Below are 27,974 nucleotides of genomic sequence, written 5' to 3' on the forward strand. Positions count from 1 at the left end.
ACAAATGGAGATTAAATAAAGGGGCATTCAGAACAGAAAATAGGAGGCACTTTTTTACACAGAGAATTGTGAGAGTCTGGAACCAACTCTCCAGTAATGTTGTTGAAGCTGACACCCTGGGATCCTTCTAGAAGCTGCTTGATGAGATTCTGGGCTCAATAAGCTACTAACAACCAAACGAGCAAGATGGGCCGAATGGCATCCTCTCGTTTGTAAACTTTCTTATGTTCTAATATCTGTCGATAGGTCAGGTTTGCCAAGATTGCAATAGCTACAGTCCATTGATACTACTCTCATTAGATACATTATTTTAGGAATTAATGTAACTTTTCTTCACAAAATGCTTGCCTGTGATACAGATAGAACAAACTTACAAAATACATTAATTAGCAATACAGATATATCAGTAGCACCATTATGTGTATTATAATCTCGATACAATAATCTGTTGCTTTGTTAGAAAAAAAGTGCTTGATAAACTAAAAAAGTTTAAGGCACAGTTTTAAGCACATTGGGAATACAGTAGTTTATAATCTTCAGAGTTCATCAATGCCTGTATTATTCCACAGTTGTTAAATATTTCAAAGCCAGTCAGTCAGTTCTTTTGGAAAAGCAGTATTATATTGAGGGTATTTATCTATTGCTTCATGCAGACACGACAGCGACTAATGATAGTTTCAAGTGTCCCAGACCTTAATGTTTGCGGTCTTGGTTTCCTAAAACAAAACAAAAAAAGTAGAGGTTAGTGCAATTTCATACAATTTTGTCTTCAAGAATGTCTTGTTACAGGGATATTTCAATAAAATTAAACCAGCTAGATCATAAAAAGGCCATTGAAGACCACAGCTTTTTTTTTTTTATCTACTAAAATTGATTTTCTGAAGTGACTGAGTTCATCAACCTTTCCATTTCAATTTTATGATGGAATATTTTCAAATTTGTGGTTACACTACAATCAGTATTTTTCAACTGCACATCACAGTTTTTCCCTAACAAATAAACAATTGTTAATTGTAATCGATGGTTTTAACGTAATCTCCAATAACCATCCTCTAAATTTCTGATCAAGTGACTCCCCCTGCCTCAGGAATCTCTCCTACAGTTTCGGTGGATTTATTGCCACTGTAACTAATGCATTTTTATCTTCGCCAAGAACTTTTGTAGTGTTCTTTTAAGTATTCCAATCTGTAACAGAAACCTATGTCCAGTAAAGCTGGAGGATAATCCATGTAAAGTTAAGAGGAAGTTCAGTAGTTTCTACTTTACCTGAACATCTGAGAAGACTGTAGTGCTGCCAGCCAGTAGCTGTAAGAGTTTGCATAATAGTTACATGTTCCCTTGCCGTGGCACTCAATAAATGGTACAGGCCGAAATTCCTCAAGACAGGAACCTGGTGATGCCAGTGCCTGCCCAGAGCCTTCAGCACCTGCACTCGTGTGCTAAACAGGATTAAAAGACAAAATGACAAAAATACCAGAAGTTGCGCCACAGTTAAAAAAAATAGCAAATGACAAAGAGCTCAGCGTGATATGTGAGATTAATATATTAAAAAAAAAAAAAAAAGATCAACACAGCAGCTCTTGAGCCTCTATTTAAAAGTTTTAGACAGCAAAAACTAAACAAACCAGATTATGTGCGCGCACGCATAGCGATCTCTATGGAAAGCCATCTGGATCAAAAAAGCGTTGTGCTGCTTTAGAGCGAGTCAGAATCGCATGGGACAGAAAAACGACAAGCACGTCATTCTGAAATGCCTCGCTTAAACAGTGCCCAACTTGCTGGGAATGTTGTGAAATGATTTTTATATATATATTATACACACACACACACACAAACACACATACATATATATATATATATATATATATATATATATATATATATATATATATATATATATATAGTTGCAACTTTCTGTTATGTGGAATGTAATAAAACGAGAATCAAAACAGTGATTTTTTCCCCTTCCTTTTACAACGCCATTTTTTTATTTGATTTTTTTCGTTTGCTTGTTCAGCTACAAAAAGGCACAAGTAAACCTCATGTTATTACTTGATGAAAACGTGTCTGTGACTTACTGTGAAAAAATGGCAATGGCAAGGAATGAAAAAAAGTAAAAAATAAATAAAATACGGTTTCAACTTTATGCACTATATTTCGGCAATAAACAAAACAACGTTAACTTGAACTGGTATTTGGCATCTTTTGTTTTGTAGTTAATTCACTGGGGTAAAGTAAGGCCTACACAAGTATTTTTTACTGTTACATAGTGCAATATCTTGCTGTAAAATAAAGGCACACCCACACAGGGGCCACACCCACCTGCCCTGCTGCTATGCTGTCTCTGCCTGCGTTCTGAGCAATATAATGGCTTTCATTACTTTTTGAAAAAGAACGAATATTTAAATTATGAGCGCATATCCGAACATGAAAATCCAGTATTCGTCCCAGCACTAACTACAATAATAGGATACCTAGGTGATTGTAGCTAGTCTTAATTTTTTTTAAAAAAATCCTCTTTTTTCAATGTTAAAATATACATAAGGGTAATAATGATAATGATGTGCATTTTAAATCAGCTGTGACATGTTTGAGGAGCATTAGTCACACAGCTTTTCACATCTACCCTGAATTCGTTTTCTCCATGACATGTGACTGATGTATCCTCAACCACTGTAGAGAACAGATCCCTGTGATCTGGTATACTGCATATTGCTCTTACCATTACAAATGAGAAACCAGTCCAGAGTGAGTTCCATCCATTCGGACAGGGTGGTGTTGTTGTTGTTTGACTATGAACTGCTATTGTATTTGCAATACCTTCACAGACTGTGCATCTGTAACAGGAGGAAACATATAGCAGATACATAAATTATACAAATGTCTATATAATTTCCGCTCTCTAATATTAAATACAAATCCAATTACGTATTTATAAAGTGTAAAAGTGAACCATTGTTTTCCTTCACAAAATATTAGTCCCAAATAAAGCCCAGTATTTAATATGTGAAACTAAAGTGTAATGATGATCCACTTTGACTGGTGTCCACCTCTTCAGCTGCATGTTTGGGCTTGAACCCCCCAAAAAATACATGACACCAAACACCAAAAATGAAGGCTGTACCTGCTTATAAATGGTTCTAAAGTTCCACCCGAGATTGGAGCCATGTCTGCTGGCATTAGCTGATCAGTAGAAAGCCAGTAAGAATAATCATTCCTTGAAGCAAAATTACATGTACCACTGACTGAGCAAAATAAATATGGCATTGTAGAAAACCTTTGTAGGCAGCTTCCAATAGTACCTGTAAGACACAAAATAAGCATTAAAAGTTACAGACATTACAGTGCAACGAAGCAACCATCTCCTACATGTTGGGGTGGATTTTTTTAAGTTTAACTCTCTCCAGTCTTATAATTCAAGGTCTTTAAGCACTCTAAGCACTTTTGTGTTTAGAGAAGTCCTAATAAAAATTTTACTCTCCCTATTTTTGTTTCTGAGATGTCTACAAAATTGACCCCTTGACTTATTTTCAGATGTGTATTTAAGTTTCAGTCAATAAGATACCTAGGTCTTGCCCATGCGCTCTGTCATTGGCCTTTACGAACAGAAGAGAGTAGCCAGAAAAGAGCTGCTTTGTCCCAGCTGGACACAGAGGAATGGCTCTTGACTGGCTGTGACGGGTGAAGATGAAGCCCTCAATATCCCTAATAGTTCTGTGAGTTCCAGGAGGTCCATCAGGGCCCTTAGGGCCTTGGGGTCCTAAATATCCAGGTGGCCCTGACAGAGAAATAAATAAATAAATAAATAAATAAATAAATATCTTTTTTTAATAAACACAGTTACTGCATGTTATTATTAAAAACAAGTAAAGGTAGCATCCCACAGAACCCTAGCAGCTTAACCAAATATTTTGAAAACAAATTTAGATTTAGATTTAAAGTAATGTCTGAAACTCTCCCATTTTTAAGACATACCATACATTTGTGGGGTGGGAATGTTATATCTATGTAAAGCTCTTTGCATGATAAGACATTGTATAAATGTAAGTTGAAGTTGCTGTTAAACTGCATCTCCTTCTTTCCAAACCTCTCCTTCCAGGATAACCGTTATCCCCCTTTGGTCCTGAGCGGCCAGATCTGCCTGGTGCGCCTTTCTGCCCTGGGGCTCCCTTTGGCCCTGGCTGCCCTGTGACACACAACAAACACAACCATCAAACCACATCCTAACCACTGCTATTATAAATGCAAAGGCACATTTTCTGAGAGAATTAAAACACATGTAATATTATGGGGGGCAAAAAAAAAAAAAAAAGATTGCTGGAAAAAGAAGCAGTTTTGTTTTGAGTAGTTTAATACCATCATTTTATAAAATGGAGGGCCCGATATCTTAAAATACCTTATTACAGTGAGAATTGAAATGCAGATTAAATTCATGTTTGAGCACTTTTTTGTGGAAAAGGTGTGTTGGCAGCTTACATTTCCAGCAAAAGAGAATCAAACACGTGCTGTCTAGCCAATGTCCTCCTTTTGTTTTGTGGAGAGGTTACATAAAAACAATCATGGGTTTTTGATTTGAAAGTAAAACATGATACATGTGGCTCGGAAGAAAAACATGTGGTCGGTCCCCGACATTTCTTCATCCCTGCCCAAATTTTGAATTTTACCATGTAACAGTTTTTCTCATTATACCTTATATATGCAAATATTTTTTGCCATCCATATTGGGATATCTACTAAATTAAGTTGCTGCAGATATTTTCTGTTTTACCATATTACAACTTTAAATTACATTATTTTGGAAAATTGTATGTTGTACCTGTAGGGCCTGGTGTTCCTGGCGCTCCTGGCTCCCCTTGGTCTCCGGGTCTCCCAGCTTCTCCTGGGTATCCTGGATCACCTGGTATTGGCACCAACGACACCCTCACAGGTGTTCCCGGGGGGCCTTTAAATCACATAGAATTTACTATTAGTTTTTATGTTCTTCACTGCAAGGTTAAACAAGTTATCCATAGCATGTACTTGTACTAAAATAAACTAGTAAAATGTCTTCAATAGGGATGAAATTATCAAGAAACAGCTAAGGTTTAAGTTAACTGATTCAAGCTGTTGTGTCATGCTAGTTTAATGCATTAACATATTCACAGATGCAAACAGAAGGGGAATTCGATAACAGAGTAACTGTTGTTTTAATTGATTTTAATATTGAAGCAATCCCTGTACTCACCGGCTGGCCCAGAAGTTCCTTTTAACCCTTTAGCTCCCTTAGCACCAGTAAATCCATGGTCACCTTTCATTCCTGTAAAGAAAACCATCGTTAGCAGCAGAATCTAAATATTTGTGTCAGGAAACTTGACCAAAAAAACAAACAAACATTATCGGTTTCTCATCCTGCATTTCAACAAATAAGCTCAGGTAGACTCTTAAACAATCACACGAGTTTGACTTCTCAATGAAAAAGTGTTTAGTCAGAGTAGAGACTTACCTAATAGTCTATTAAATCTATTTGGAGTGCATCATAAAAGCATGTATATTCAATGATTAATTCTATTTACATATAGTGTACATTATATGCACTTAGCATAAGTACACACATTTACTGTTTGACTGGATGTATTACTGGTAAATTTTGGAATTAAGAAATTAAACAAATTCAACAGTTTCATTTAATCAACGTAAGAAATGCAGTACCTGTTGCTCCAGGAGGACCAACAAAACCAGGATCACCTTTGGGACCTGGAAATCCTGGATCACCGTCAAAACCCTGCATAAAACAGAAACAGTAAATAGAAGTAACTGGGTGATGTACTGTATGCACCTATGCATCTACAGAATTCCAGTGACAAATTCACATGTGCTGCAAATTCAGATTTGCTTGCCCCTTTCAGAAAAGAGTAGTACTTTACATAATGTGGCATTAATTACAACAAAGTTACTATCCATATGTATAATTACAAAACAATTAAATATATCAATGCCCTGCAGCTTATCAGTATTGTTCTGTTCTTCAAAAGTGCAAAGTTTTAAAAGGATAAGAAAACAATGTACTGTAAAATTGTTACTTACTGTTATTCCTGGAGGGCCTGCATCCCCTTCAACGCCTGCCTGACCTGGTCTTCCAGGAGGACCTCTCAAGCCCTTGTCTCCTTTGACAGAAGGCGTTACTGGCCCTGCAGGTCCACAAGGTCCAGGATCTCCTGCAAACAGATGAGATTAGTCAAAGAGGATCCGCTTCAGTGCCATACATGTTCCAAAAAAGTCAATTTAAGTACTGTACATTATCCTTACAAGTCTCTTAGATGCCAAATCTAAGACTGAAACAACCTTCCAAGTCCGGGTATTTGTTCCAGCCATGTCCTTAACTATAAAATGTAATAATTAAACCCCAGACCAGGTGGTTTAAACCTGTAGTTGAATGATGCTCCAAAAAAACAGAATTGCCAAAAGGAGATGCACCTTGAACTACCCACTGACTTTCCTGCCCAATGCAGTGGGCTACTCCTCCCCCTTACCATGTCTTCCAGGTGGGCCTGGTTGACCCTTGTCTCCTTTAGGGCCTTGAATCCCAATCCCAGGATTCCCAGGTGGACCAGAGTTTCCAGCAGGTCCTTTGGGTCCAGTAACTCCTCTGTCCCCCACTGGCCCTGGATAACCTGGAGGCCCAGGGGGGCCATGTGGCCCGAAATCCCCTTTGATTCCTACAAGATGCAAGATACACGATATACAGAAACCTCCTTGTCATTGTGAATTCAGTGGCTATGCAGTAAAATATCAATACGATAGAAATGTTTAATTTTTTTTTTTTTCATTAACCTTTTGGGCCTGGAAGGCCATTGGCGCCTGGAATTTGGCCAGGAATACCTGTAAATTAGATAATAAAAACAGTTTGTTTTTAGTTTCAAGCCAAGGAAAAAAAAAATCTAGTCTTAATATAAATCGCTTTCTTTATAGAAAGTCTCTGCATCAATGTATTGCATAACCTGCTCCTAATTTATCGATCTATAGTTCTGTACCTGGCTCCCCCTTTTCTCCTAGCCGCCCAGGAATGCCATCATGTCCTTGTTTCCCCTTTTCACCTGGGGCTCCAGGAATACCAGGGGCTCCTGTGGTACCTGTTATATCAAATAATAATTTACAAGACACTCAAAACAGCTACAATCCTCCTTCATTTATTATATAATGAAATGTTGACTGCTCGAATCCAAGCTTTCCCTCCTCAATACAATGATTGCAGGTTGGGACACCTCCTGCTGCACACAGCTGTGTTGGAAGGTCTCATGAGGTAGCAGGTTACATTCATCTTCTAAGTCATGCGTAACAATTCAGTGCAGCGTAGTGGTTTAGGTCAAGCTTAGATCTCTGACTTTCAATTGGATTAACAACTAATTATTGGGAAGGCCAATTAGGCATAAAAATGAACTGTATCTGTCATGATATTCGGTACAGCTACCACATACTGTATAAGTAGCCTTGCTTGCTATCTGAATGTGGGGCCTATTTAAATCGAGCAGACGACTTGAGGGTTATGTTAGTCCAGCATATTTTGGAAATACTGGTGTCTCTGTAAAACTTCACCCAACAAATGTTAGAAATCTACTTGAATACCTTTGTGAAAACTGCACAGGATATGCACATGTAGATATCTTTAAAAAGTAATTTACAGTGGTGAGCAAAGGTGGTTTGAAAAGCTCTTTGACTTCCTTGACAAATGTACCTGAAAGTCCTCTTGGCCCAGGGGCTCCTGGAGGACCGCTTTCTCCATCAGTCCCCTTTTCACCAGATGGGCCTGGCATTCCTGTCATAGAAAACAAACAGTAGCACCAAGCTGTGTCATTGTTACGACAGTATTTTAAAAAATAAAGCGAATGAAATACACTTAGTAATACAGTTAGATATTTAATGAAAATGCTTATTCTACAAATACATTAAAAGACGCAACCTGGAGGTCCTGGGATTCCAGCACATCCTCTTTCTCCAGGTTTTCCGTCAGGACCTGGGTTTCCAAACAGCCCTGGAATCCCAGTCTGCCCTCTTTCTCCCTCCAGACCTGGAATGCCTGGGTCACCCTTTTGAAACAATATCAGAAGTACCCATTGAGTAGATGGCACTGGTGTGTATATATGCAATAAACAGGTTGGGGAAGCCTTCCATACGCTTTGAGTTAGAGAAATCACACATCGTAGCCATATGTCATTATGTGACATTTGTATAAAAAGTGCCACTTCTGACTGTACTGTGGCAGAGAATTTTAAAACAAAAACAGTGCTACTGGATTAGTCTGTCCTTATACTTTCACTGGTTCTCTGTACCTTGGTTCCATCTAGTCCTGGACAGCCATATACTTCTAAACTTGGTTCTCCTTTTCCCCCTTTAATGCCAGGAGTGCCCGGGTAACCTGCAGACCCAGTGACTCCAGGAACCCCCGAAGACCCCTTCTCTCCTTTAGGCCCTGGGCATGGAAATGGAATAACCATCTGTGTGATTAATGTACATATACCAGAAGAGCTTCTTTAAATGGTATATTACCATGTCTATTTAAGTCATTGCGTCAGGTCACTGTATAAATGTTGTACCTGGAATTCCCATCTCCCCAGCTTCGCCTGCTGGTCCTGGAAAACCTGGAGCTCCTCGATCACCTGGAAAACCTGGATCACCCAAAGACCCTAGAGAGAAACACAAAACAATATGGGCACAAGTTTTGTATGATCTTTATTAACTGATCCTGTTTTACTGAATATTAAACACAAGAAGAAAAAAAAATAAAAAATCAATACCAAGATTTAAACACACAAATAACTCCTAAATCAAATTAAAAGTTCATTTTAACCCTTTAGCTCCCTTAGCACCAGGAAAAAAAAGCTATGTGACACATTCCCATACCTTGTGGTCCTGAAGACCCTGGGGTTCCATCCTTCCCTCTAACTCCTGGATACCCTGGTAGTCCTCTGTCACCCTTGAGTCCACTTGGCCCGGGTAACCCTAAAACCGGACAACATTTAATGATCAACAAGTAATTGTTATTGGCATACTTGTGTAAGTCTTAACACCCTATACAACATAAACAATTAGATGATGTTCACTAAGCTCTTAAAATGAAGGACATTAAGATTATTCATATTAGCAGAATTAGTAGTATACATGTTTTTTTTATATATGGCAACAAACTTTTAATAAGATAGTGAAATGCCTTAAATTCTACTCTTGTACCTACCTGGCATCCCTGGATCCCCAGGGCATCCTTGAATTTCTTCAATACTGCTTTGTCCTTCGAGTCCATTATCTCCCTTTGCCCCCTTCTGTCCATACCTGCCCTTAGATCCTGGTTCTCCATCCTTGCCTATAAAACCTAACATGAAATAAAATCAAAACAACATTAAAAACATTAAACTATATTGTTATACAGATGTCTATGGCAGTGGGATTCCTCTACAGCGTCAATCAATGGGAGTTAAGTGCTAATAGAGAGAAGGTCCTAAAAGTGGGAGAGCTAGAGTCTTCCAAGTCAAAGGGGTCAACAAACAGTGGCCTGATAGATGAGGGGACAGTTTACTGTTTATACTATCTATAGGTTATTCCATAAGACATAACTGTGAATTTAGTTTGTCTGAATAACTGCCCTGTCTCACAATCTATAGCTCCCAAGTTTATAAAATAAAGACTGGTGTGGAAGCTAGCATGGTTTAATATCAGCGTAAAACATTACAACAGTGTGATAACTATACAAGAAATATGTTGAATATTTAAATGCTGAATAACTCGGTTTCCATACCTTTAGGTCCAGGTCTTCCAGCGATTCCTGGAAAACCATCAATTCCTTTTAGTCCAGTTATCCCCAGAAGACCTGGTTCACCATCTTGGCCTGCATATTACATTTAGAAAACAAATACAAATCAAACTTTTTCACCACTACAGTTGCATTAATGTCCAGTACATTTTCCACAACGCATTCCTATACATATGGTAGGAGTATGAAATCTCTGCAGCATAAACTATATTGAATGCCTGGAACTACATAGTTTTTAATGCTACTTCCCAATTAGCCCCACATGTAGTATTTGGGAGCTCTGACAACAAAACCTAAAAAAACCTGAAACACTTGAACTTGTTCTTGCTGGTGTAGTATATTTAATAACTGTTGGCTTAACCACAGTCACATTCAACAGAAACACTGTATTTGCAATGTTCAACGAAAAGTGTAGCAGCCCTATCCTAATTTATCACTTTTAGATTAATGATCAAAGCAAGAAAGCACCCTGTGGTATTTCACTTTGGAAGCTCAACCCCACCCCCACTGTTGTTTTAATAAGTATGCCAACTTGCCATCATGCCATAAAACAGCAGTCATTTATGTACAGTTGTCTGCAATTTTTTAATTCCTGACTAGTGGAAGCCCTCCATTACCTCGTGCCCCAGGTGCTCCATCCAGGCCTGGGAAACCCTTCTGTCCATCTGACCCAGGATTCCCTGGCCTCCCCCTTGCCCCAGGTAACCCACTTTCTCCAGGGGGTCCTGTGATATCCAGTCCTGCTATACCAGGGTTCCCTTTCAGACCAGGAACCCCAATTAAACCTGAATCAGAAAATACAGAACATTTAAAAAACAATTCTGGCCAGTCAGTAAAAGTGTAATAAAAATACATACAAAACTACTAAACAGTTCTCATCTTCAGAGTTTGATTGTAAATGTCTTCAGGTTTTTGTGCTGAGACAGTATTGTAATTCCCTTTCTTTTGTTTGAATGACTAGTTTACAAACCATTATATATGCATTAGCACACAACTGTAACTCTGTCATTTTTGGAACAATATTGTGTTTGGAGTATTTTTCCATTTCCTTGTTCTATTTCAGATTTGGCCTTTTTTCTATAAGATTCAGGGGAACTGAACATCACAATACATTAATCACGAGTGGATTTGATAAAAACCATCAAACTTTATTAAGTAAATTTAAAAGTCCATAACATTTAAAAGGACAGTTACCCGGAGCGCGTTTTGGCACAGCTGTATCCACCATCATCAAGGGGAAGAAAAAAACAGAGAGAGGTGTACAGGTGTCTAATAGGGTTCACCAACCTGGAAATCCAGTGGGTCCTTTTGAACCCTGATAGCCTGCTGGCCCTGAAGATCCTCTCTGACAGTTCCCTGGAATGCCAGGCTGACCTTTCAGTCCTGTACAACCCAGATCCCCTTTTTGCAAAATAAACACATAAATACACAGTTAAAGATTATTTCTTCAGTTTTATTAATTTGTAATATTCTTCATACTGTATGTCTAGTTCTTATACTACTAACTAGTTCCTGAGCCACCCTTTTCACACCAGAGGAATCTGATAAAAAGGCATAATTGCATTGATTAATGTCTCCTTTCAAGGTTTTTTCAAAGACTAATTCACAAGTCAGTTGCAGTAAAGTAGTTGTTATACTTGGTTAACTTTGTAATGTCTCCATGGGGTCTGTCCAGCTGATTCAAACAGCCATGTAAATACAGCCATTGTTTAAAATATTAAAAACACACCCTTGTTTTACCTGCCTCTGTTTTTTGAAGACAATACTGGCACAACAAATAACAAATACAATATTTAGCCATCTACGAGTACAGTAATGTAAAATACCCGGAAGAACCATTTTGTGTTTTTGATGGAAATGGACCGAACGCTGCATCCTTTTGATTCTGGTTGTTAGTAGTGGAGATGCAGTATTCTGGCTCTTTTTGTTGTATAATAGGATACCTTTAGGGCCTTGGGCTCCCTCCTGTCCTGGGGATCCAGGTGGCCCTGGACTTCCTGGGAGTCCACCATCCCCAAAAGGACCTTCAGGCCCACCATCCCCAGGAGGACCTTGTCTGCCTTTGCTCCCTGGAACTCCAAATCCCCCATTGCCCTAGGATAAATAAATACAAAAATACCACTTTTTTATTATTCTGTTTACTGAAAATGTTCCCTGGTTACTGCACCTAATAAGCACACCATGACTTGATGTCATTATTGCAAGATTTAATATTACAGAACTTTTTGCTCACAGGGATGACTATTAACAGGGCTGGAACGGTGTGAGGGGGGGTGGCAGTATAATTGCAGACTATACGCCACACATTTCAGACCTTTGACCCGGGGTTCCCCGGAATGCCATTTGGTCCGGTTCTTCCTGGCATTCCTGGTCTTGAGGGGGGTCCTTCTGCTCCCGCGTGTCCCCTATTGCCTGCAAAAATCAGGCAATGTCCTAATATTATACAGTTATACAGATTAAGTTATTTGAAGTCGTACTGTAAAAAGACTGATAGGTTATTTAAAGAGTGTTTCTAAAAGTCTTTTTTGATAAATTAACTAGTAAACTTCAATTAACCCATAACTACTACTTTTTAAAAAATAAGTGATGAATGAAAGCTTTGTGAATAAGGCCCGGTATTTCAGTGTTCATTAAGAACAGTCCTACCTTTGGCTCCTGGGGGCCCACGGCACCCTGTTGAAGAGATGCCCTTTTCACCTTTAGCACCAACACTACCAGGAAAACCATCCTGTCCAGTTACTCCAGGTGTTCCTACAATACGAGTTACCATTACATTGTAAGCGCGTCACTTTATGGAATTAAAATTGCTCATTTTCTGAGGTTCAGAAATCACTTTCCAGTTTTTTCCAATTTGCTAGTAAGGCCAGATATATCGCATTTACAGTTTTTCTTTTGCAAACAATAAGGCAAATTGCATTCTGGCATAATGAAAAGCCATGGTGGGGTGCAATGACAACAAAACAAAACTTGCAATACATTCAAATTGTACTGAATTATCAGAATTATTATTGCAGCTCATGTTTCCATTCCATTCATACATTGGGAAGGGAGAGGTTGATCAGTATTGCTGGTTTGAATGGAGCCAAGGTGGATGCTGACATAACATAAAAATAACTCAGACATTTAACCACATGAGTGGACTTTGGGGCACTACACTTTTGATACCCTGCTGTAAATAACAAGGATCAAATGATGGTTTGTTATATGAATATAGACCTGCTTTGCTCACCTGGCTTGCCTCGTTGTCCAGGTACACCTCCCTCTCCAGGCATTCCTGGCACCCCGTGAGAAAATGATACGCGACCATCGTCTCCTTTCTCTCCTGAAAAATAACAAACATTTAGCACGGAATACTATGCAGAGATTAAGCATATAAGTGGGCATGTTGGTAATAACATTTAAAGATGGTTGCACTGTATTTTCCAACTCCTATTCTAATTACCCTTGTAGTTATGCAGCCACATGAACGAAAAGACTAACTACCGTCATAATGACACATTTTATTCCTCTCGGAAAATCCTTCTTTGTTCTTCAGCTTGCGCCAAAGTAAGGACATTACGCATTTATCAACATTATATTTAAAAATAATAGCACAACAATAACGTATCTAAAAAAAAACACAAACAATACTACAGTATATTTCTGCCATTTGAACTTGAACTCCTAGAATACTTGTTTCCTAATGACAAACTGTGGCTTTTCCTAGGACTGACGTGTTTTAAATGCCGTTCATGTGGGAATGCAGCTGTGTAGCATTTGCATACAAGCAAGGAGTAGCGGAACCATTGCTTCATATATCTATGAAGAGTACTGGATCTAAAACCTGCCCTGCCACTAACCTGCTGGTCCTAGTTCTCCAGGCAGACCAGGAACTCCTTGTCTTCCTTTCTCCCCGATAGCACCTGCTAAGCCATAGCCCACTGGTCCTCGCTCTCCCATCTGCCCTGGAAAACCAGGGGTGCCTGGGGAACCAGGGTAGCCTTGGTCACCTTTCAAACAAGGAGGTCCCTGCAAACAACAAGGCTCTGGTATCAGGACTTCTATTTAGATATTTACACCACCTTCAGATAGATAAATGTACCAACAATAAAATGACTGTAATGCACAGCATACAGTAGATGCTAATGTTGTGATGCAGAAACAGCCTAATTCATGCTTTTAACTTTATTTCAACAGTCGCAAATACATGTTCTTTAAATACAAATTGGTATATCTTGCTGGTATACTGACTGGATTTCCTTTTGCACCCGGTGCACCTTGAGGCCCGGGCTTCCCAGGGATTCCATCCAAACCATCGCGTCCTTTACTGCCCGGCCATCCAGGCAAGCCTTCCTCACCCCTGCTCCCTGTGCTATTCATGTTCCCTGGGTCTCCCTTTAGCCCTGGATGGCCTGCTCCTCCTGGTATACCTGGATAGCCCTAGAAATATAACACAGGTTACTTCATCAAGTGATATCACTGAACACCACGCCAAATACCTGTATTCAGTTTTAAGGCGAATACAGTGCTTCCTCGCTATAAGGCTCTCGGTTATAATGAGCCTCGAATATAACGCTCCTACAGCATGTCCTCCCAATTCCCTTTACTAGTGATTCATGCAATATGTCTACAGTAAATACAGTACCAGTGTTGTTCAAACTGTAACAACTTCTCAGTCTAACTGCTGTTTCTGTCTCTCCCTTTTGATACAGTATCTGAACTAAAGAAAAGTTGTGCTGACAGCATTCGTTTTATAACTAAATAAATATTAGGCCTATTACGTGGCTATCTTTCCTAATGTATTTACTTTTTTGCTGCGAAAGGAGCTGCAGCTTTCACTGGGAGACGAGACGTTTCAGCTTCGCTTCAGCCCCGCTCTGGCAGCAGAACATGGGGCAAGCCCATTCCTTCTTCCCCTCTCCCAACCCGCTCTCCTTCTCGCACTTGGTTTGCTTGTCTGTAGTTTCGAACTGAACTCCCGACCGCAATTTAGCCAGGCTATTTATAGTTAAAAAACTGCTAATTAAAATGATCCATGAGTAGGAATGTTACCTTTTTTTTTTTTTTTTTTTGTAAAAAATATAGCGTTGATTACATGGTGCTTTACGCATGGTTAATTCATGGAAAGTTACATTTTTGCTTCACTATATGTGCATTATAGAGAGGGAGTTATTTTATTTTGTATTTTTGTCAGATGTGTGTTGTTATGTGTCCCACGGCGCCCCCCACCCCCTCCCCCATTTCTAATGCTCTTTAGTTATAACGCTCATGTTGTGTGTCCCCCGAGACCCGCGTTATAGAGAGGGAGCACTGTATATACATTTATTTGACAAGCAGTCCCGGTAACTCAGATTATACTGAAACACCCCGCAGGGTGGTAGTGGCTTTAGTGGATGAACCACTAGGGACCTGATGTCTTCTTTAAGTTGAAATGTTTGCTTTTACACAACTGTAGAGATGTGGAAAGGACATTTTGGCAAGGGTGACTTCCAGAATAACAGGAATTAAAAGTCAACAATAAGAACTTACTTGCGGACCCATAGGCCCTGCCGCTCCAAAAGGTCCTACTGTGCCTTTGGGCCCTGGATCGCCTGGTACTCCTGTAATGTAATAAGGTGAAACATGTTGTTTTCAATCTCATCCTTGATTCAAAATCTCTGTTCAACTGTTAACACAGAAGTGGTGGTCTTTTAATGTTCAAGGGGTCTTCAGCCCCAGTTACTAACCCTTTTTATATCAAATATATCCTAAAAATGTTTTTAGAAATCATGTGAAAATGCAAGTCGCCTTGCACAGGAAATGCAGCCATCTGAAGACAGAAATCTTTAACGGTTTCCAAAAAGACTGTTTACCTGGACGTCCTTCAGGGCCAGGTTTGCCAGGGGGGCCAGGAGGCCCTGGGATGGCTCTGGCAAATGAACATATTCTGCACTCATCTCCTTGGTCACCTGCAGAAGACACATGTGTTACTGCAACTAGGCAACAAAGAGCTTTCTGCAAACGAACACAGCGCAGTCTACGTTTCAATAACAGATCTACGACCAAACTCAAACTCAGAATGCTAACGAAGGTTTTCAAATCCATTTTCTTATCTCCTATTAGCACTGGAAATGTTATCACTTATCCTCTAAATCCCATTCCCTTCTCTCTTAGGTTGATTTTATTCTAAATTTGATATATGCAGATATGGGAGCAAATTGTTGCAGGTACCAGAAATTGAATTAACATAGAAAAAAAAACTATTGAAAAACCAAATGATTCTCAGCACAATAAAAGACCATAAAAGGCGATTAACCATGGTAAGAACGCTAAAGAAAAGTAATACAATGTATTTTAAATCATTGGTTGTCAATCCATTCATTTTCTGGGGATCGAAGTTGTTTCTTGATGGGTTTATAACATTGGCTCTGTTTACAACAATAACAGAGGTAGTATGCTATGTTTGTAGCATTACTATTCTTGACCCTGACTTTTTTTTTACCACAATAGACTTCTAATGCTGTGCCAGTTGTGTCATTTTATAGTAATAAGGGGAACTATGCACATATTTTGGATGTCACACATCATGAGAACCGTGTTATTTATTAAACACGCATTGCATTAAAAAGGGTGTTTACAATGACTTTGCTAGATTTTAGAATGATGCTATAGAGACGTTCGATTTTACTTATCTAATTGTGGCCATCTGACTTTACAGCAGATGTAACTCGAGTGTTCTACTTGTCATCTCTGCTTTCTTTTTTATCTCTGAGGTTAAATGTAATTATTTGTTACCTGTAAATGTTTCTGTTAAGATTCTGTCAAAGCACAAAAGGAGATTTGTTGTGCGAATAGGCTACTGCTATTAAATCCACTGAAGTTTTTTTCACCGGGTTTCATTGGCTCTTTTGTTATTTGTTCTGAAGTTGTGCGATAAACATTCTTGAACAAGTGCATTTTGGTCTCAGTTAGATGATGGTTCTTCAATTTGTCCCTTAAATTTGATGCATTTTGACTCATGGAACAATGTTAATTGTACCAAATTGGCAAAGGCCTACCCCCTCCAGCCATTCCACACTAAGAACACGCATTCCCAAAATCTAGAAAAGTATAGTACGATGATGATTTGATAACATCAAAATTCTAGAAACAGAAAGTTCCATCTGGGTCCCAAAAGTTATTGTAAATACAGCCACATAGTACAGCCCTGGCATAGTATGCCTGAAGCATTTTACACACATTTCTTAATTAGGACCAGAATTAAACACTAGAATCCTGGATCACTACCTGTACACAGAAACAGTTCTGTAATAATGAATCACTGTATTCAAGTGGCATTATATTACCAATGAAGATCATCCAGGATTTAAAAACATGAATGCTAACCTTTGGGTCCCGGTAGCCCTCGATCTCCTGGAGGCCCCGTGCTGCCATCAGGTCCAGGAAACCCTGGCGGCCCCTCTTTCTGCGTAACACCACCTGTCAAACACACTCTGTTAATTTAGTTTAGAAGACATGCTTTACATTTCATTTGATCATTGTTAGGATTGTGTTGCTCTTGTAACTGTGATTTTATCCACAAACACGGACACATTTAATCCATCCTTAAATGACGGACAAGACTCTGACGGAGGGAGTTTGCTAGTTAATATTTGAACAGTGTATAAGTTCTAAATGTTTTCAAGGACTGCTTGTTAACTGCAAACTTGTGGTATTTTGAATACCTGGAAGTCCTTTGGCCCCTGGTGGTCCAGGATACCCTGGGGATCCTGGAGGACCCTTTGTTCCTGGAGGCCCACGAATGAGTTTCCCTGGCTCGCCTCTGTCTCCTTTCATACCAAAACCACCTGGGGGTCCTCTCGGACCAGGGTTACCAGGGTTTTCCTGCCCTGTAAAAACATAACTGCTTCATTTCCATTGTACATATTTATTGATTATTAAAAAAATAATAATAAATAAGACAGACTGCCAAAAGAAAATAACAGTAACACATTTTTTACAATAACATGCAATAAACAAGCAAATTGGTGGATATTTTTTCTGCTCACAAATACTGGAGTCTTGACCTGATACAGTGGAAATTTGTTTAGAAACTATGATGATACACAGCATTTGTAAATTCAATTGGTTACAAATGATTTTATCTTGTAATATTTCCAGTTTAGGCAAAATCAGTAAGATACCTGGGTTTCCTGGTAGACCTTCAAAACCTATGGGACCTGCAAAATGAAATGACAGTTTGGAAAAAATAACCTTTAGAAGGATTTTTTTTTTTTTAATAGTAACTCAATCATAGATGAAGGTTAAAAGTTGTTGTCATACCTCAGAAACTACCCAAGATTTAAACATAGCAAATGCTGTTCCCAACTCCTCTGGTATGATAATAGTCTACCACTCTGATGCACCTATTTAGTCCTGTTCATTCTATTGTATCTGCCATCTGCAGGTATATGTATTCTGGTGTAAGAGCTCATCCTCATATCTCCACAGTGTCAAAAGAGATTCCTTTTGTAAACCTTAAGCCATGACCTAATAATATTACTTGATATAAAACACAAATATCATTAAGATAATAACTTACGGGGGTGGTTCATCATTTGTTTGCCTTTTGATTTTTGATATTGTTTGTTTTAAACACAGGAATGAGGCCTTTTGTTTACATTGGTGGGCCTCATTCCTGTAGTGGATAGTGACCTGAAATGCTGCATCTTGATTGGCCAAGGCAGTGTCCATCACTCTACGAGGTTTATCATACCACATGCGGATCTGTGCTGCTCAACTCACCTGGTTGACCACGCAGGCCTGGTAGACCTGATGGGCCTGGAGGTCCACGCTCCCCTTTTTTAGAGGGGCCATTTAGATCTACTACCTAAGAAGCAAAAAACAAGGAGAATTACAAATCAGGAATACAAGGAGGACCACCGCTTCCCCCCGCATTCAAAAGCACTTGGATTTCATTTTTGGCTTGCATGTTATGTATTCAATGTAGTTTAATAAAGGCAAGTACTTACATCACCAGGAAGACCTCCAGGACCTAAAATACCCTTTTGCCCCTAAGTTTAAAGACAGCAAATCAGTGACTGAGCATTTGTAAATGTTGATGCAATTGACATGAAACAGAATTAATAAATGTAGTTACTTGAAATCCAGGAATCCCAGGAGGTCCTGGACTACCGGGTTCACCTTTCCTCCCCTGTAAAGAAAGACCATTTAAATACCCATATTGCACTTGTTGAGAACCCATCTGTATGCCATTGCCAATAGCACTGTCGTATGATATGGCATGACAGCTTGGGTTCAAATCCCATCACCGCTCTTGTGGAATTTACTTGAATGTATAATAAAGCCTGATGTTGTGGCATATCAGGTGTCTTATGCTACTTTTTTAATTCAATTAAATCCCATTATACATTACCAGATTTCCTGGTTCACCAGGAATGCCGTCCTTTCCTGATTTTCCCTAAAAAAGAAACAATTCATTAGACAAAATCAGCTTGGAGAGAATCTCCTATGTATCTGCTGTTCGTGAGAGACAATGCTATCGCTCCTCATTTCAGCTTAGTGCAGGATTTATGTGTAACATTTACAAACAAATGAACACCTTTGCTACAGATGTGTTCAGTGTTTTAGCCACAGGTATTATTATTTATTATTATTATTAATTTCTTAGCAGACACCCTTATCCAGGGCGACTTACAATTGTTACAAGATATCACATTAATTTTTACATACAATTACCCATTTATACAGTTGGGTTTTTACTGGAGCCATCTAGATAAAGTACCTTGCTCAAGGGTACAGCAGCAGTGTCCTCCACCTGGGATTGAACCCACAACCCTCTGGTCAAGAGTCCAGAGCCCTAACCACTACTCCACACTGCTGCCCAAGGTATCTGGTACACCCTGCATTGTATCCTGAATGTTGCATTAGTTCATAGCCACTGTAGAATGGGAATGGGGTTTTACAAAAGCACAGTGACCTCTTGTGGTCATATGTGGAGTTTTCTTATAAGGGAGTTTATATGCAGTCGGTCAAAATTATTAAGAGAAAACATTTCCAGTTCAGCAGATTCATATCTTTTTTGGGGTCTGTACAAGTCTGCATATACTATCTGAAGTAAAAACAAGCAAAAACACAAACAAACAAACGGCTCAGGTTTTAAGGATAACTTTTTTTTTTTTTTTTTTTTTTAACAGCAGAGTTATGTGGTTCCATCCCAAAAACCGGGCCTGTGTCATACCTCAGGGGTGAGGTCTGATGTCTGACGATTGACTCGAGGAGGGGTGATAGAGGAAGTTATTGATGCGTGAGACTTGAGTGGGGGATGCCTGATACTTGACTCCAGAAAGGGTGATGTCTGAGGATGTCCTGAAACGGACACCATACTAACAAAACAATAAAGCAGTATCCTGTGCATATTGTGGGTTCATTTACATACAGCAATCTAACAGTGACCACAAGAGGGGGCTAGAGAAGACAATTCAGTAAATGTTCTGTGGACACAATTTCATCCCTAGGTTCTGGATGCCTTGCCTGTAAAATGCAAAAGGCCCTCAGAAATCTTTGCTTACTTACCCTAAACCTAATGTAAGTTAATTTGACAAGTGTGCCTTTACTGAATGTTTACATTGCATACCAGTGCAGGTTTATGTTTGTATGGCAAACTTTGTGCCTCACATACTGTACAATGTCAGTGTAAAGCCAACACCACCATCAGTGTTGAAAAATGAACCATCACAAATATAGAAAATGTATTCCAGTTTTTTCGTCTCACTGGCCAAAGCAAGCCGCCACTTCTGAAAAAGGGGTGTGGAAAAGTAGTACAATGCTGTTGCTACCAGTATGTCTCTACAAACCTATATCTCAAAACTATTTATTGCATGCATCAGTAACATTTGCCATGTATAATGGAAGCACGTTTGTTTAAGTAGATGTTGTGTCAAACAGGCATTAATTTGGGGTGAAAATTCAGTACAGTGTGTGCGGGACAGACAAGAAAGGAGGGGACAGCTTGTTTAATTTGAGGTTATTTTCAAAAGGTACTACTTGTAGAAATAATACATATGCATTCCTGACAACAGGAGAAGCTGTTTAAGAACAGCTTTACTGTCAAAAAAAGCAGTATTCCATGATGCTCTTCGAAAATGACACAGTAATTACCATTTAAAACAAATCTACTGTACCTGTGCCAGTGAAAAAGTTTTATTCCCATGTGACGTCAAACAAAAGGTTGTGCTTTTAATCATGTAACTTCTGTATTTCTGTAATCCTCTTAACTAATTATATTGTGACTAACTATCCCATAGGCTATGCTGGCTGGGTTTACTGTGGCTGCAGCCAAGGCTATGGCGAGAGCAAAGCTAAGCAATTTGATATTTGAACGCCAGTACCTGTTGTATAGACTTAAACAGTGTTTACATGAATAATTTATAGAAATGTATACGCTGCTGTGCAATGTATATCAGGAGTTGCAATGTATATCGATGTTGTGAGCATCAGGGGTTTACTTCGGACCTCCACTGGTGTTTCCTGCTGTTGTTGCAGCTTTGACTGTTGGTTTGGTGGGGGGAGGCCAGGCTTGTCGCTTAGCGGTCTTTGGTTCGTGTTGATCAGGGTCTTCAAGAACTTGTGATCACAGCAACTCAGGGTGAACTGTGCATGGGCAGCTGGTGTGAGGTGTTGTGGTGGCTAGTCCATCACATTTACCAAGTGGTTTTCAACAGGGGGGCGCGACAAGCGTCCAAAAAAAGTAAAACGCTTTATATATAGAAAGGCCATTAAAAATCTGTTTCTAATGGGCAACTCTCCAAATTATAAATCGGTTACAAAGCCCTAGTTCAAAAGAGGTGATGCATTTAATCCAATAAAGTTTACTTTTGGGAGAGAGAGTACCCACTGTAGGTTTAAAAAAAAAAAAAAAAGGAAACATCAACTAAATACACACTTTCAGTTAATTACTTCTAGAAGAATATTTTACTTAATATTTTACGAGTATTATTCTGCAGACATTTACATTCACGGTTCATTTTGGCTAATGACCGTGTCACCTCCATTAGTGATGGGAATCCAGCCATTTCATGAGGGACAATTCTAGACCAAAATGTTATATTTTTCTAATCTATTGCATGCATGACTCCCACCGCCAGAGCTCTAAGACCACATTCTCTGTATTAAATTGCCATAATTTATCAGGAATTAATTTGCACTTCGAAAAGGAGGGGTTTAATTAACAAAAGAGTATATAACTCACCTTGAAATTTAACAGACCGCTTCTGTGATGCTGACAATACAGAGAGAGTGTACAGCCTGGACCAGGGTTAATTTCTTACAGCCTACCTAGATAATTCAATATTTGTAGTTATGAAAATATTTTAGCCTCTATACTTAGATTTATTCACTTGTTTAACCAGTTGTAACCTTACGGAACGCTTGTTGTATTGCACCCAGTGTAATGTTACTACCAAGAATTGATCAATGTAACTGTAGCCTCTCTGAACTCTGGATACGTACATTATATGACTGCTGACCTCTACTGTAGATTTTATTTGAATTATACAAATACAAATCTAAGAATAAATAATAAAAACAGCATGTTAGATATTACAATAAAGTTTCCTTAGGTGATTGCAGATTTGCAATGCGTTCTTGGCTTTTAATACCTGTGTCTAATCCACACAAGAACGAAGAACAGGCGTACAAGGACACATAGATCCACTAGGAATGTCATTGAGACCATTGACATGGATTTTGCCTAAACACTAACAAATCTGAACAACTTCTAGTAGGACATCTCAAAGGTCCGTCCCTACCTTTCCCTCCCGGATGCAGAGATACTCTGTCAAGCATTTATCTCCTCTCGACTACTGAAACTCTCTTTATGGTGGTCTTCCGTCACGCACCATAAACTGATTGAAGCTGGTTCAAAATGCCGCTGCTAGAATCCTTACCAGATGTAAACAAAACATGATCACATTACCCCCTGTCTTGCCCAGCTGCACTGACTACCTGTAAAGTTCAGGATTACTTTCAAAATTCTCCTGCTTGCCTACAAGGCACTTCATCACACAGGTCTAGAGTATCTCTCCAACCTGCTGACCCTCTATGTCCCTGCACGCAAGCTGAGGTCCTCTGACTCTGGCTTGCTTGTTATACCCAAGCAAAAATGCACCACACTCGGAGAGCGCTCTTTTAACTTTGTGGCCCCGACTCTCTGGAACTCTCTCCCAGCTTTAGTGCTTGTAGCTCCCACAGTCGCTCGCTTCACTCTCAAGACCCACTTGTTCTCTCTTGCTTTCAATGCTCTTTAAGCCTGATATCTGTTATTAGCTGTTGTCTAAATTGTTATTTCAGGTTTTTCACTCCATCTTATTCGTATGATTCTGTATGACACACACATCCACAATGTTTAGAATTCACATTCTAGCCTTATATTTAATGTATTATGCCTGTATTTAATGTATTTGCATTGCTTTTTACTGTTTGTATTTAATGTATTATGCCCTGTATTTCACTGTATTTTAATGTGTTATGCATTGTTCCTCACTATCTTGTAAAGCGCTTTGTGATGGTGGTCCACTATGAAAGGCGCTATATAAAATAAATATTGATTGATGTTGTCAGACTCCCCCCAGACTTTATGTACAATATACACTTATATACAGTTATTGTATTTCTTGCTCTTATTGTATTACTTGTATTGTAACACTTGAAATGTATTTGCTTACAATTGTAAGTCGCCCTGGATAAGGGCGTCTGCTAAGAAATAAATAATAATAATAATAATAATAATAATACACTTACACCTTCACACGTTTGTATGCATATAAAAAGTTCTTATAATACTGTAAGTGTTCGGTGGCTACTTCTAATCATGTTGAGTTTATTTATCGCAGAGGCGAGCAAAGAGTACCAGAGAAAATGCATGGTTAAAGGAATTCAACGAACGATTAATTATAAATATATTGTGTATTGGGTTAGAGTTCTATCGTAATTTTTAAAAGCTTAATTATATATATATATATATATATATATATATATATATATATATATATATATATATATATATATATTGTAATGTTGCCTCTCTGTCGTCGGCTCGTTTGCCCCTTAAAACACAGACCCAGACACAGAACTTTGATTTGAAGCACTGCTGCGCACTGTAATTTTTATAACACAAAACAAATAAACAAAACAAAAGCCTAGCTGAAACGTAGAGCCTAACTTCCCTGACTAACACACAGGACAGCTAAACCGTTTACCTGCCAACAAACAGTTTACCTTTTATTTTTATTTTTTTTTATTATTTATTTTTTTCACAGCCAAACTCTTCTTAAACCAGCTCCCTGGTGATCTCCCCCTTAAAGGAACTGGAAGCTCTCTTTTTATAGTATGTGGCTGTTCCCAATTAACACCAATTACCTTGTTTGGGAACAGCCACATTCTCACTTCTCACATGTTTTTGGCAGGGAGAGGAATTAACCCCGTCCCTGCCAACCACCATCAAAACACAAACATCACCCAAACTATTTACATTCAGAGCCCTTGCTCTGTTACAAAATTATATATAAATATATATATATATATATATAATGACGTGTTACATACATGGTATACATGTATAATAACTAACAACTACAAACACAAATGGCATATACTAAAATACATACAAAAGTAGATGTCAGCATAAGAAAATAAATTCCAACCAATATACATAGATGGCTTACCTCCCCATCCAAGAAAAAGGTATTTTTTGGGGGAAATTATTAATGGGGTTTAATTATTATTATTATTATTATTATTATTATTATTATTATTATTATGATTATCATCTTTTTTTATCCGTGGCATCTGATTTCTACCCATATGCCAGACAATCGTAAATCAGCGTGAACTATTTTAAAGAAATGTCAATTCTGGATGACAAAATGCACAATTTCAAATTAAGTTTACAAATTATACACAAAATAGATATTTATTATTATTTTTGATTTCCATTTGGCTGCTGCTCGCTGGTGGGAGAGCCGTCTCCCTGTATGCTAGTAGGTTCCATAACAGCGAATTATGCTTCCATTCATTTTTCTTGACCTTGTTAACATGCATCGACTCAGTTTCAAAGCATTATCAGATTGATTTTATTAACAAATTTTGTTTGAAAATCACTTGCTACTAAAGGGCGAGTTCGATACAATAACATTGTTTTTTGAAAATCCTGCCTGATGTGCCATATTTTCAAAGCGTTTACTCCAGTCTTTAATTAACTCCTATATTTGAGAGAGGTAAAATGTTTGTTAATTTTATAAAACTAGAACCACACAACTAAGTAATATAATCCAAGATCTCTCAATCTACCCTCAAGGTGCTTGTTTCTTATTTTGTAACATTTACATGAATTTTTCTCCTTTCAAAAAATAGGAGTTAATTAAAGACTGTAGTTTACACTTAAATATGGACCTTTATTTCTTAGCTCACAATTTATTATGAAAAAAAGTGGTGATTGATGATTCCCTATCCAATATTTTTATATACTGTGATGCTGTATTTATTACATGAAGGAGTGAAAATATGTGAAAACTGTTTGGCAGTCACAGCGAATATTTCTAATTGACTGAAAAACAATTTGCTTGAAAATCAGTCAGATGCAGAAGCCAAGCTAAACAATTGTATGATTTCTTTCAACAACAATTTTTTGTTGTTGCTTTGAAATACATAATTGTTGAATGTATGTTAAGTGAAGGACAGTATGCTCCATGTAGTAGATGGTAACCAGCATGGCAGAGTTTAGCAATAACAATGAGAAGAAGAAGAAGAATGTTCTGTTATTCTTTTATTATTCCTTTTTTTCAAAAGCTATTCCGTAGTTATCATGAATTGGGCTAGAGTGACTGTGTTTGATAAGGAGAATATATTATAAATATGTTCTTATAAAATAATCTTATTATAAATCAGCAGCATGTAATAATGAGTGATCACAAGACTTACTAAGCCAAAAGTGGCATGCTTTATTAAAACATGTGCTGCTTCCAGTACTTTTACACTTACTACTTACAAATACCTTGTATGCTACAGGTACCCAAAAATGAAGGACATTTCAGGCATGACTTGACATGTTTTGACCAGATTTCTTGTGGTGATAACAGCTTTAAAAAAGAAATAACACGTGCAAAACATAACTTGCATCCCGTTTGCTTTATGACACGTTAGTTCTTCATAATATGTTCAGAGCTTACAGCTAATGAGTGTCAAAGCTCCTCAATAAAAGCATACATTGCTGTACAGAAATGCTCCCAGCTTTTACAGCTGTTTCAAAAGAGAATACAATGCATTAACATTGGCTTTGTTTAATGTGAGTAAACAGGAGGTGGAATCAATTTAATCCCAAGGTAAGCCAGCATAGTTAATTTTACTGCTTGATTCCACTGACCTGCTTGCCTGCCATCACTATGCGGTTGTGCCTTCACCAGCTGAGGACACAACAGGGAATATAATCTCTGACTGGATGGTTTATAGACATGATGGAAACTGGATATGTGAAAGAAATGAGTATTGTTTGATAAATGGGCAGTATGAAGTATGTAAGTTTCTGGGATATGACTGGAGGTTACATGAAAAGGGGTAGCACAATGGGTATTTTTTAGTAAAAAAGACCATGAAAACACAAATTGTGTAGACAGAAGAGGCCATATCCCTACATACACTGTGCAGACATAGAGAGTAACAGGATAACAGCTGACCGGATACCCAGTATCAGTAGCTATTTGGGAGACCAGGCTTCAGAGAGGAAACCTGTTCCATATTCTCGAACGCAGTGAATGTTCCATTTAGCCACTGATCGCTTTACAAATCCTGCTGTCACACAACATTATTTCACCACAAACAGAAATTCAGATTTGACTTCCCATAAAAACAAATAAGGGAAACCATGCATTTAACAATACTAATGTATACCATCAATTAAATCCCTGCCAATTAGAAATGGAATGGAATGAGTACACATGATAACACTCTCATCAGGGCAGTTTAACTGTACTTCAATTGCACTTTTTAAAACTGCCACCTGTTGGCTTGTAAGAACATGTTTTTGGATAATAATAATAATAATAATAATAATAATAATAATAATAATAATAATAATAATAATAATATGCCACAAATGTGCATTCACCAAAGAAACAACATATCCACACCCAATCAATTCAGATCAAACAATCAGATATATTTTGATGACCTTTTTAATCACTGAACTCGTGGGCTACAGCCCATTTAGTTGGTGCCTATACTGTATTTTGGCACGCAATCATTAAGGTACTCTATTATGAAGTTGAGGTCACATCAGTCAATCATACCACACCTACTACAGTATCCATTCATTGGAGCACTTCAGCGGGAGACAACCTATCCACTACGGTAAACATCTTCTCTGAATGTCACTTTTATGCCACCTTAGTGTTTCAAACATAATGGATATATTATCATTTGCGCATGCCGGGCAAGCATACCACGTTTGACACTAGTAAATAGTCAAGTTGCAATGTGTCAAAAACATTCTCCCAGTGGTCTCCCAATGTGTCAAAAACCATGCACGGATATAATCCTGCCTGCTTTTCAAAATCCGACATAAATGTGGACGATAAACAACAGCTGAGTCACTAATTTGTGCATCTCTACTGTATTTGACAAGGTACAAAAATAATTATAATGTCCTTTCGCATTTGAATGCATGGAAGTTAAAAAGGAGAAGCAAAAATGTTATACTTACAAACTCCGCCGTAGCATTTTGCAAACCTGAACAGAATAGCAGCACCCACAATACAAGGGTAGGTTGTGGTAAGCAGCTCATTTGAACCTTTCCACGTTCAGACTGTTGTAATTAACACTGCTGCATTCAAACAGTAAGACACAAATAAAATAACACAATTGTCAAATGAAAATAAATTGTAGAGAAAAATTACGGATGTATTTGTACAATTGGTTTTTTGTAAAGTGGCTGTATTGCTTCTTCTGATTTTCTCGCATTTAGAGCCACCGTTTTAACCAATACCGCTAGAAATTCGTGTGCGTGTTTACGCCCATTCTCCGCCCCATTCATGCTAAGGACTGAAATTGATGATGGTGTAGGTTGAAATGGAGCTTAGTTAGTTTCTTGGAATAATGCAAATATAACAAGAACACGATTACTGCAGGTGAGACTAACTTGTTGTGGCTGTTTCTTTTTATGCTTTTATGTTCTGTGAATCAT

At 38.3% G+C, this 27,974-nt stretch overlaps 1 protein-coding gene across 1 annotated transcript; it reads right to left on the reverse strand.

The window, feature by feature from the left end:
• Window positions 1-287: 287 nt before the first annotated feature.
• LOC131740055 (collagen alpha-3(IV) chain-like) lies at window positions 288-27,719 on the reverse strand. Its single transcript, XM_059034487.1, has 38 exons — window positions 27,495-27,719; window positions 19,155-19,199; window positions 18,879-18,932; window positions 18,751-18,792; window positions 18,524-18,608; window positions 17,923-17,958; window positions 17,464-17,628; window positions 17,126-17,218; window positions 15,613-15,708; window positions 15,290-15,360; window positions 14,012-14,200; window positions 13,621-13,789; window positions 13,011-13,103; window positions 12,428-12,532; window positions 12,096-12,193; window positions 11,725-11,875; window positions 11,069-11,182; window positions 10,399-10,566; window positions 9,767-9,856; window positions 9,209-9,343; window positions 8,878-8,976; window positions 8,571-8,660; window positions 8,307-8,446; window positions 7,937-8,063; window positions 7,712-7,792; window positions 7,011-7,109; window positions 6,811-6,858; window positions 6,510-6,695; window positions 6,064-6,194; window positions 5,689-5,761; window positions 5,225-5,296; window positions 4,817-4,942; window positions 4,088-4,186; window positions 3,566-3,778; window positions 3,125-3,302; window positions 2,723-2,837; window positions 1,267-1,439; window positions 288-716 (listed from the first exon to the last, which is right to left on the reverse strand). Exons 1-38 carry the CDS (start codon window positions 27,573-27,575, stop codon window positions 638-640), a joined length of 4,209 nt encoding a protein of 1,402 aa, XP_058890470.1. The 5' UTR covers window positions 27,576-27,719; the 3' UTR covers window positions 288-637.
• Between the last annotated feature and the right edge of the window lie 255 nt (window positions 27,720-27,974).

This window comes from Acipenser ruthenus, chromosome 12 (genome assembly GCF_902713425.1).
Source record: "Acipenser ruthenus chromosome 12, fAciRut3.2 maternal haplotype, whole genome shotgun sequence".
Lineage (NCBI taxonomy): Eukaryota > Metazoa > Chordata > Actinopteri > Acipenseriformes > Acipenseridae > Acipenser > Acipenser ruthenus.